Genomic DNA, 11,968 nt, shown 5'->3' on the forward strand with positions numbered 1-11,968 from the left:
TTATTGGAACAAGAGCCAGAATACAAAGCACTCAGTGAGTGTCAGTGGCAGAAAACCTCCTTCTGATACAACACTGATATTACTCTATTGATTACACTCTGATATTACTCTATTGATTACACTCTGATATTACTCTATTGATTACACTCTGATATTACTCTATTGATTACACTCTGTTTCTGATATTACTCTATTGATTACACTCTGATATTACTCTATTGATTACACTCTGATATTACTCTATTGATTACAGTCTATTGATTACACTCTGATATTACTCTATTGATTACACTCTGATATTACTCTATTGATTACTGTCTGTTTCTGATATTACTCTATTGATTACAGTCTGTTTCTGATATTACTCTATTGATTACAGTCTGTTTCTGATATTACTCTATTGATTACAATCTGTTTATGATAGTACTCTATTGATTACAGTCTGTTTCTGATATTACTCTATTGATTACAGTCTGTTTCTGATATTACTCTATTGATTACACTCTGATATTACTCTATTGATTACTGTCTGTTTCTGATATTACTCTATTGATTACAGTCTGTTTCTGATATTACTCTATTGATTACTGTCTGTTTCTGATATTACTCTATTGATTACTGTCTGTTTCTGATATTACTCTATTGATTACTGTCTGATATTACTCTATTGATTACAGTCTGTTTCTGATATTACTCTATTGATTACACTCTGATATTACTCTATTGATCACAGTCTGATATTACTCTATTGATTACACTCTGATATTACTCTATTGATTACAGTCTGTTTCTGATATTACTCTATTGATTACTGTCTGTTTCTGGTAGTACTCTATTGATTCTCTATTTCTGATATTACTCTATTGATTACAACTGTTTATGATAGTACTCTATTGATTACAGTCTGTTTCTGATATTACTCTATTGATTACAATCTGTTTATGATATTACTCTATTGATTACTGTCTGTTTCTGATAGTACTCTGTTGATTACAATATGTTTCTGATATTACTCTATTGATTACAATCTGTTTATGATATTACTCTATTGATTACAGTCTGTTTCTGATATTACTCTATTGATTACAGTCTGATATTACTCTATTGATTACAGTCTGTTTCTGGTATTACTCTATTGATTACACTCTGATATTACTCTATTGATTACAGTCTGATATTACTCTATTGATTACAGTCTGTTTCTGATATTACTCTATTGATTACAATCTGTTTATGATAGTACTCTATTGATTACTGTCTGTTTCTGATATTACTCTATTGATTACAGTCTGTTTCTGATATTACTCTATTGATTACACTCTGATATTACTCTATTGATTACAGTCTGATATTACTCTATTGATTACAGTCTGTTTCTGGTATTACTCTATTGATTACAGTCTGATATTACTCTATTGATTACAGTCTGATATTACTCTATTGATTACAGTCTGTTTCTGATATTACTCTATTGATTACTGTCTGATATTACTCTATTGATTACAGTCTGTTTCTGATATTACTCTATTGATTACTGTCTGTTTCTGATATTACTCTATTGATTACTGTCTGTTTCTGATATTACTCTATTGATTACTGTCTGATATTACTCTATTGATTACAGTCTGTTTCTGATATTACTCTATTGATTACAATCTGTTTATGATAGTACTCTATTGATTACTGTCTGTTTCTGATAGTACTCTATTGATTACAATCTGTTTCTGATAGTACTCTATTGATTACTGTCTGTTTCTGATATTACTCTATTGATTACTGTCTGTTTCTGATATTACTCTATTGATTACTGTCTGTTTCTGATATTACTCTATTGATTACTGTCTGTTTCTGATATTACTCTATTGATTACTGTCTGATATTACTCTATTGATTACAGTCTGTTTCTGATATTACTCTATTGATTACAATCTGTTTATGATAGTACTCTATTGATTACTGTCTGTTTCTGATATTGCTCTATTGATTACAATCTGTTTATGATAGTACTCTATTGATTACTGTCTGTTTCTGATATTACTCTATTGATTACTGTCTGTTTCTGATATTACTCTATTGATTACTGTCTGTTTCTGATAGTACTCTATTAATTACAGTCTGTTTCTGATATTACTCTATTGATTACAGTCTGTTTCTGATAGTACTCTATTAATTACAGTCTGTTTCTGATATTACTCTATTGATTACAGTCTGTTTCTGATAGTACTCTATTGATTATAATCTGTTTCTGATATTACTCTATTGATTACAGTCTGTTTCTGATATTACTCTATTGGTTACAGTCTGTTTCTGATAGTACTCAATTGATTACAGTCTGATAGTACTCTATTGATTACAGTAATTTTTTGATATTACTCTATTGGTTACAGTCTGTTTCTGATAGTATTCAATTGATTACAGTCTGATAGTACTCTATTGATTACAGTAATTTTTTGATATTACTCTATTGATTACAGTCTGATATTACTCTATTGATTAAGGTCTGATAGTACTCTATTGATTCACAAAGGTGACTATCAGACTGGATGAAGCAGAAGGGCGAATTGAGAAAACAGAAGAAAGGATCCAAAACATGGAAGAAATCATGACAGAGATGCTAAAGATACACGTGAAGCTAGAGGATAAGCTAATGGACTTGGAGAGCCGCTCGAGACGTGAGAACGTGAGGATTTACTGGGTGCCAGAGGAAGCTGAAAAAGCCTCACCAACTATGGTGTCATTTGTGGAAAAACTCCTTTGAGACCTACATTGGAAGTCGTATTTGACGACAAAGTTAAGCCTATGTTTTTGAATGTGTCGTCTGTTCATTGTTATCTCGTTCACTCCCGGTTTGTTCTTTTGGGGAGGTGGGAGCTTACCAGGTTCATTAATGCAGTAGAAGGGGGATTAACTTAGATGACAAAAAGATCTATCAAAATGGCTTCATTTAATATAATCGGCATACTCAATCCAATTAAGAGGGGGAACATTTTATCGAAACTCAAGAAAGAAAAAGTCCAAATTGCATATTTGCAGGAAACTCATCTTAATAAATCTGAACATGCTAAACTGAACAAAATGGGGTTTAAGCATGTCTATTTTTCTTCCTATTAATCAGGGAGTGGCGATTTTGATATCCAGAACTGTAAACTATGAACATTTATGTGAATATAAACATAAAGAAGGCAGATTTGTTATGATCACAGGAAATTACGGTAAGTTGATGGACCTCTAAATTCCAGAATAAAAGCACACATGCAAAGATAGAACGTTATCCCTTTCCTGAGTTTGAGCTCCAGGATTGAGTCAATTAGGATGAATATCCCTCCACGATTACTTTATCTTTTTCAGTGCCTGCCTGTGGAAATACCACCAAAACAATTTTTAATTTGGGACAGCTCAATATCAAGATACATATGGCAAGGGAAGAGGGCCAGAGTAAAATATAAAACCTTGCAATTAAGAAAAGAAAAGGGAGGAATGGTCCTTCCCTCTCTCAGACTAGAGGACTGGGAGCTGAGAACTGAGGACAGAGCTTCATAGCTTCTCTCTGAGAGGTTACAGCCACTCAGTCTGGAGAGGAAATAATGAACAAGAAGACAAATAACTTTTGTATTCAAATGTTGAGTCTGGACTTTAGCTGATCCAGTATATATGAAGGGGGCATTTACAAAAACAGATCTCTTCATTTTTAGTGATGTTAAATCCTGTTTTTGTGTGAGTGCAATCTGGGAAAATCAATCAAACTGTTGATGGTTTATTCATTTTAAGAATGGCAGTTATCTGTTCTTGGAAATTAACCCTTCATACAATCTCTTCTCAGCACACATTACAATCCTTGCTGTGCTGCCCTTTCTTGGCGTGCAATGTCTCCACCTAGTGGTAGCTGTATTTTTAGGCCACTGGGAATGTAGAGTTTGAGTTTTGACCCTTTGGGGTTGCTGTAGCCAGTCAGTGTGGAGCGCTGAAGCAGCAGGGTAGCAAATGGAGCCAGTGAAGTTAGCAGCTCTGGTTTGTTTCACACAGAGCACAGGAAACATATGTCTGGAAGTATTTGCACATTATGTCGTTCAGGATGTTCAGCATGTAAAGTAAAGTGGATAGTTTATGTTAAGGTTATATTATCGTAACCGTGATGCTAATTAACATGTTAATGGAGATTCACATTATATGTTAGCATTGAGCTAACAGTACAAACACTAATAATAAACACATGGTTGTAGCAGTTATGCTAGCTATGTTAAGTGTTATTTAAACATTCTGTTACACTTTCTAGACGGTTTAATTTACTTTTATAACTGATTGAATGTGTTTTTTTAAGTTCTACAGTTCCTTCATGTGGGAGGCAACAAATAAACAGCTTGAAACAGAAAGTTTTTGTCACTCATTTGGAGAACTGTTCACATATCTGCCAAACTAAACACCAACGTTCAGGGAGGGCACAATACTTTCTGTTCTACTCTGAACATGTTGGGGATGTGACAACTAATCTGAACAGCAATAAAGAACCAATGATAGTAAGTCAAATGATTTCAAACCAGCAATAAGGTTCTTGAGAGTTTCTGAGAACTGAGGACAGAGCTTTACAGCTTCTCTCTGAGAGGTTATAGCCACTCAGTCTGGAGAGACAACAGTAAGGAAACAAGTAGTAACTGATTGATGTTTTTCTCCTGTTGAAAGATAGTGTATTTATTGATGAATAAATCCCACTTACAGAGCTTTGTTGGAGGCTTTGACCACTGGCAGCAGCATCAGAAGAGCCTCCTCTGAAGCAACGTATTTCTTCAGGTCAAACACGTCCAGATCTTTTTCTGATGACAGTAAGATGAAGACCAGAGCTGACCACTGAGCAGGAGACAAGTAATCTGTGGAGAGACTTCCTGAACTCAGGGACTGTTGGATCTGATCCACTAGAGAACTATCATTCAGTTCATTCAGACAGTTCATCAACAGATTGATGGTTCTCTCTACAGAGGGAGTCTCTTCAATCTTCTTCTTGATGTAATCGACCGCTACCTGATTGGTCTGTAGGCTTCTTCCTGTCTGTGTCAGCAGACCTTGTAGGAGAGTCTGATTGGTCTCCAGTGAAAGTCCCAGGAGGAAGCGAAGGAACAAGTCGAGGTGTCCATTTGGACTCTTTAAGGCTTGGTCAACAGCCCGCTGGAAGTACTTTGTCACTTCAGATTTATGGTAGATTAACTGTTGTTCTGACAACAGATTGACTCCAGAGTTGATGAATGTCAGATGGACATGAAGAGCAGCCAGAAACTCCTGAACACTCAGATGGATGAAGCAGAAGACCTTGTCCTGGTACAGTCCTCTCTCCTCTTTAAAGATCTGTGTGAACACTCCTGAGTACACTGAGGCTGCTCTGATATCGATGCCACACACTGGTCTGATTCATAGAAGATCAGGTTGCCTTTTGTTAACTGCTCCAAAGCCAGTTGTCCAAGAGACTCAATCATCTTCCTACTCTCTGGACTCCAGTGTGGATCTGTCTCAGCTCCTCCATCATACTTGACATTCTTCAGTTTAGACTGAACCACCAGGAAGTGGATGTACATCTCAGTCAGGGTCTTGGGCAGCCCTCTTCTCTTTCTGGTCTTCAACACATCCTCCAGAACTGTAGCAGTGATCCAGCAGAAGACTGGGATGTGGCACATGATGTGGACGCTTCTTGATGTCTTGACATGAGAGATAATTCTGCTGGCCTGCTCCTCATCTGCAAACCTCTTCCTGAAGTACTCCTCCTTCTGTGGGTCAGTGAACCCTCTGACCTCTGTCACCATGTCAACACACCCAGGAGGGATCTGATTGGCTGCTGCAGGTCGTGAGGTTATCCAGAGGCGAGCAGAGGGAAGCAGGTTCCCCCTGATGAGGTTTGTCAGCAGCACATCCACTGAGGTGGACTCTGTTGGATCAGTCAGGATCTCAGTGTTGTGGAAGTCCAGAGGAAGTCGACACTCATCCAGACCGTCAAAGATGAACACAACCTGGAACTCTTCAAACCTGCAGATTCCTGCTTCTTTGGTTTCAGTAAAGAAGTGATGAACAAGTTCCACCAAGCTGTACTTTTTCTCTTTCAGCACATTCAGCTCTCTGAAAGTGAATGGAAATGTGAACCGTATGTCCTGGTTGGCTTTGTCTTCAGCCCAGTCCAGAGTGAACTTCTTTGTTAAGACTGTTTTCCCAATGCCAGCCACTCCATTTGTCATCACTGTTCTGACTGATTCATCTCTTCCAGGTGAGGGTTTAAAGAAGTCTTCTTGTCTGATTGTTGTTTCTGGTCTGTTTGGTTTCCTAGATGCTGTTTCAATCTGTCTGACCTCATGTTCATCATTGACCTCTGCTGTCCCTCCCTCTGTGATGTAGAGCTCTGTGTAGATCTGGTCCAGAAGGGTTGGGTTTCCTGCTTTAGCAATCCCCTCAAACACACACTGGAACTTCTTCTTCAGGTTGGATTTGAGTTCACACTGACAAACTCCAGAATAACTTCCTGAATGAACAAACAACAAATAAGACCAATGAGTGGATTCTAAAGTAAATATGACAATTTCATTCCCCTAAAGAAGTCATATATGAACATATTTCCCCCGTCTGTTGAGACATCAGTAAATTGTGAATATTGTGAACACAATAGATGTAAAAATAGTTGTTGTCCATGTACAGACCATAAATATGGAGTCCAGGTGTGTTTGATACTGCTGGGCAGACTGACTACTGGGAACCTCTGAGCTCTCCTGGTCCACTCTGTGGAGGAATCATGAAGAATGAGCTCACATTATGGCTGTCTACACAGAGACAAACACAAGCTAAAGGTCCTTTGAGTTAAAGTGTTAATAACAACATTCAATCAGATGGTTTCCCCTGACATTAGTGTTGGTTGTACTGCTGATCCCACTGTGAATCAACAGTCAGTCTGCATTTCTGAGCAGCTTTTGGTTTACTGTGTTTGTTGACTGGATTCATCGGTTTAGATCGCCCGGCTCTTTTTGACCCCTGTAATACCGTGGACGGTTAGCAACACAGCTCAAACAAGCTAACTGGATGCTAACGGTCCAGCACACATGACCCAATAAACCAGAAGTTCAGGTGATATCACACCAACCTGTTTGTCAAATCAAAGCTACAACATTCTTGTTTGCGTTGTATATGAGCAATCGGGCACAAGTTGGACTTCTCTGTTTAGGGGCCTTGAAAGGGTGCTGCCTCAGGACTACAGTTTTCAGTTCAATTCAATTCAATTTTATTTGTATAGCGCCAATTCATAACAGAAGTTATCTCAGGACACTTTTCAAATAGAGCAGGTCTAGACCGAACTCCTTATAACATTTACAGAGACCCAACAGTACCACCATGAAAAAGCACTGCCTGTTAAAAGGTAGAAACCTAGGACAGATCCTTCCGCTCTAGGTGGGTGGTCGTCTGTCTCGACCAGTTGGGGTGAGAGAGAGAGAGAGAGAGAGAGAGAGAGAGAGAGAGAGAGAGAGAGAGAGAGAGAGAGAGAGAGAGAGAGACAATCCATAACTAGCACAGCAGTCCAATAACAAAGTATCACTCTGGTTCTGACTGGGCAAGCCATTCCCCCCTGTCAGCTCCATCAGTTTCTCAATCAATGCCTATGTGAGTCCCCCAGTATATTGGCCCCTTCATATCTTAAAGAGCTCATAGTACCCTATTACCCCACTAGAACACTACGTTCTCTGAATGCTGGGCGACTTGTGGTTCCTATAGTCTCTTAAAGTCCCCCATCGTTGCTGTTGTCATGTTCATCATCAGTCACTACTATTAGTGTAGTTGTTGTTACTGTTGTTGCTGTGCACCTGTCTGTCTGTCTCTCTCTCTCTCTCACCCCAACTGGTCGAGACAGACGACCACCCACCTAGAGCCGGAGGATCTGTCCTAGGTTTCTGCCTTTTAACAGGCAGTTTTTCCTTGCCCTTTTTATTCCTAAATATTTAATGATGTTATTCTTCCATTTAAAATTGCAAAGGTTATTTATTTGTAGTGAGAGGATATAGTTAAATGAAATAACTTGTTTTATGAATGTTTAATTTATAACCCAATGTGACCAGGGCAGTTAAGCGCCCTGACAGCAAGTGCGACAACGCCACCCTGGGACTTTCACCCAGAGAATACCCACTTTCACAGGTTCTTATAGTACAGAGAAAAAGGAGCAGAGATGTGAATTTCCAGTTTCGACCACTAAATTTATTTGCACAGATTTAATGTCACTCTCAAAAAAACAATTTGGGACAGGTTAAAACTTACAATTTATTACCAAAATATACTTATATTCACTAAACAGGTAATTACCAGTACAAGGGGGAGGGGAGGGGGGCTGTCAGGGAGGCCTACAGGAATGAGGGAGTGAGAGAAAAGGGGGGTCACCACCACCAGTAGGTACAGGGAAGAGGAGATCACACACACACTGCAAAACAATAAAGCACATAGTTAGAATACACAGCAACGTAAGCATGCACATAGAACCCAGACAGGGGGAAACCCTCCACCCAGTAACCCACCACCTGTAAGCGTATGACAGCCCACCTGTACAAACACTAAAAAAAGAGCCCCACTATATCATTAACTCACAAGTTTGGTTTATGAAAGATGATAAATAAATCCGACAACTAAATTAACCAAGAAAACAGACCAACTATCAAAAATTAACAATCCACACAGTAAAACAAGGTAACCATATACAATAAATACATTTGTAGAAGGGCAAAAACAGCAGTAGCCAGAAGACTAGGTCATGGGAACAGACACCATGTTCCAGTTCCTACTGTAAAGAAAACACATACAAAATATATGGTGACATGTATACAATATATACATTAATCCAAAAACATATGTTTCAGTCATTAAAATCTAAAGACCACTGAGAAGAATAGTACACAAGACATACAACTTAAAGATTAACATACCTGCGAGTTACATGAACAATTTATCCAACTAGAATCTGGCACATACACACCACACTCTTCTAGTGGAGGGAGCAGCAACTACCTTCAATTAGCTCCCATATTCCTGCCATTACACCTGCACAGATGTGAGGGAAGAATTTAATGCATGCGCCCACTATATGACAAACAAGCCAAGAACAATTCATACCTTAATTGGGCATCGGCATCCCTCAAACAATTGTAGAGTCAGGGTAGGGTGAGGCAAAACCTACTGCTGACTGCTACACAGCTACATTTAAGGACTGAGAAGTGATTAGCCTCACCTGCTGACAATCAATGACTGCAGGATGTGGCTAAACTAGAGTGGGGAGGGAACGCTACCCATCACACCAAGTAATAACCAAATGTTTTCAAGAAGGACATTAGTTTTGGTAAACTCAAATCTGACTGCGAAAGAGTGATCAATATGTCATCTGCATAAAGGCAGGTCTTAAACTGTGTCTTTAATACAATCTCTAATAGCCTGAGCCAGAGGTTCGATAAATAGTGCAAACAAGGTCGGACTTAAGGGACACCCCTTCCGACAGCCTCTTTCAAGTGGCACAGGGTTGGTCAGACTAGCGTTTATTTTGATTCTGGCTGAGGGGGAATAATATACGTTTTTTAGATATAAGATGACTTTAATATTAAAGCCAAATCTTTGTTATGTTAAGTGTAAATATTCCCAGCTAACTGAATCGAATGCCTTTTCGGCGTCGAGGCTGAGAACAATGGATTTATCTTTATTTTTGCTCATATGCTCCATTCAATGTAAAGCCCGTCTTACGCTATCTTGCGTCTGTCTGGTTTTAAGGAACCCTGTCTGGTCTTATATCCGGAATAATATTTTCTAATCTTTTTGCAATTATTGAAGCATATAGTCTATAGTCTAAGTTTAAAATCGTTATTGGTCTGTATGAACTGCACTCAGATTTATCTTTGCCCACCTTAGGAATTACAGAGATGATGGCATGTCTCCAAGAAGCTGGTGTTTCTCCTCCATTAAGAGTAAAATTAAAGCATTTCAATAATGTTGGTGATAGTAACTCTCTAAATGTTTTGGACCATTCTGCGGAGTATCCATCCTCACCTGGCATTTTATTTGTTTTGAGTCTCGAGATAGCATTATCCAGCTCTTTCTGCATTATTTCCTTCATCATTATTTTATTCTGTTCTGACCCAATGGATGGTAGATCCAGTGAGTTAAGAAACTGTGTAATACTCAAAGAATCAGCTCCTTCCGGTTGTGTGTACAAATCCTTATAGTAATAGGAGTTTTGTATTTCCTTTAATTTATGACACATTTTTCCAGATTGTGTGTCCTTAATTTTATGGATGGACCTCCTGTTGTTTTCTTATCCTCCAGGCTAACAGTTTTTTGGCTCTAGGTCCATTATCATAGTACCATTGTTTGATAAACGTAGCTTTCATCTCCTCATGACTATCATATAGTTTGTTTAAGTCTTGTTTAACGAGTTTTATCTGATCTAATCATTTGGAATTATTAAATTCCATGTGTTTCAATTCTAGGTTTTTTAGTTCCTGTAACAAGTCTTTCATTCGTTTCTGTTTCTCCCTCTTTTTAATTAAGGACCACAATATAAGTTTTCCCCTTATTACTGCCTTGGCAGCATCCCATACAGTACTTGGGAACATTTCTTCAGTATGATTTTGTTCTAAATATTCTTTAAATTCCTTTTGAATGTATTGATTGCACAAAGGATCATTTAATAAGCTTGTGTTTAGCCTCCATGTCGTATTTTTAATTTCAGTGTCTAGATGTAGGGATAGATATACACCCGCATGGTCTGAGATATCTTTGAACCCTATTTGACATTTTAAAATTCTGTGTCTTTCTGAATTAAACATAAAAAAGTAATCAATTCTTATAGTTAGGGCTGGATCAAGTGAGTCCTGAACCATCCCTTAGTTATGCTGCTATAGGCCTAGACTATCGGGGGATTTCCCATGGTGCACTGAGCTCCTCCCTTCCTCTCTCTTTCTGCACTCATTCATGTCCCATTAATGCATGTTACTAACTTCACTTCTTCCCCGGAGTTCTTGTGCTTTCTCGTCTCGCAGGTTCTTATCGATCCTGGTGGAGCCTCCTGCCATGGTCCTGCTAGATTGCCATTGCCAATACTGTTGTTACTGTGAACCTGTCTGTCTGTCTGTCTGTCTGTCTGTCTGTCTGTCTGTCTCTCTCTCTCTCTCTCTCTCTCTCTCTCACCCCAACTGGTCGAGACAGACGACCACCCACCTAGAGCCGGAGGATCTGTCCTAGGTTTCTGCCTTTTAACAGGCAGTTTTTCCTTGCCCTTGTCGCCAAGTGCTTGCTCGTGGTGGTACTGTTGGGTCTCTGTAAATAATGTTATATAGAGTTCGGTCAAGACCTGCTCTATTTGAAAAGTATCCTGAGATAACATCTGTTATGAATTGGCGCTATACAAATAAAATTGAATTGAATTAAATTTAATTGAATTCTTGAATGGACATTATGAGGGTGAAAGAAAAAGGTAAACTACCTCGTTGTTGGGTTAATTCCCTCCAAACATCCATCATACCTGCTTCAAGGAGAAGTTTCTTAACAGTGACTGTCTCAGGATTAATTCTTTTTGTTACATTAGTGGAGTCAAGGGAGGGTTGTAATTGTATATTCCAGTCACCACAAATAAGGACCCCATCAGTCTCTTCAGCAATCAGATCAAATATTTATATATATATGTTTTATCATTACCTGGGGGTCTATACACATTTAATAGTGTTATTTGCTTGTGGTCAATGTAACCTTTTACTAGAATGTATCTCCCCTCAGTATCCTTTATCTGTTTTGAGATCTGGAATATAACTTTGTTAGAGATTAATATTATAACTCCTCTCTTTTGTCCATGTTTGTAAGATGAGTAATATGCACTTTTAAAGCCCAAGTGTTTATACTTTTCATGCTCTTTATCACTGAGGTGAGTCTCCTGCCAAAAAATAATATGTTGTTTTTCTCTTTTCATTTTGGTAATCAACTTGCT

The 11,968-nt window shown here is 38.3% G+C and overlaps 1 protein-coding gene across 1 annotated transcript; it reads right to left on the bottom strand.

Annotated features, from left to right (window-relative positions):
• Positions 1-667: 667 nt before the first annotated feature.
• Positions 668-8,536, bottom strand: LOC127378865 (protein NLRC3-like). The gene is made up of 5 exons (XM_051428188.1): positions 8,314-8,536; positions 6,669-6,747; positions 4,712-6,493; positions 2,175-3,570; positions 668-843 (listed from the first exon to the last, which is right to left on the bottom strand). Exon 3 carries the CDS (start codon positions 6,210-6,212, stop codon positions 5,277-5,279), a length of 936 nt encoding a protein of 311 aa, XP_051284148.1. The 5' UTR covers positions 6,213-6,493; positions 6,669-6,747; positions 8,314-8,536; the 3' UTR covers positions 668-843; positions 2,175-3,570; positions 4,712-5,276.
• Between the last annotated feature and the right edge of the window lie 3,432 nt (positions 8,537-11,968).

This window comes from Dicentrarchus labrax, unplaced genomic scaffold, assembly GCF_905237075.1.
Source record: "Dicentrarchus labrax unplaced genomic scaffold, dlabrax2021, whole genome shotgun sequence".
In the NCBI taxonomy this organism is placed as follows: domain Eukaryota; kingdom Metazoa; phylum Chordata; class Actinopteri; family Moronidae; genus Dicentrarchus; species Dicentrarchus labrax.

Excerpts from the sequence above, each read along its gene's own strand:
- LOC127378865 (XM_051428188.1), bottom strand. The coding sequence starts at position 6,212 with ATGACAAATGGAGTGGCTGGCATTGGGAAAACAGTCTTAACAAAGAAG.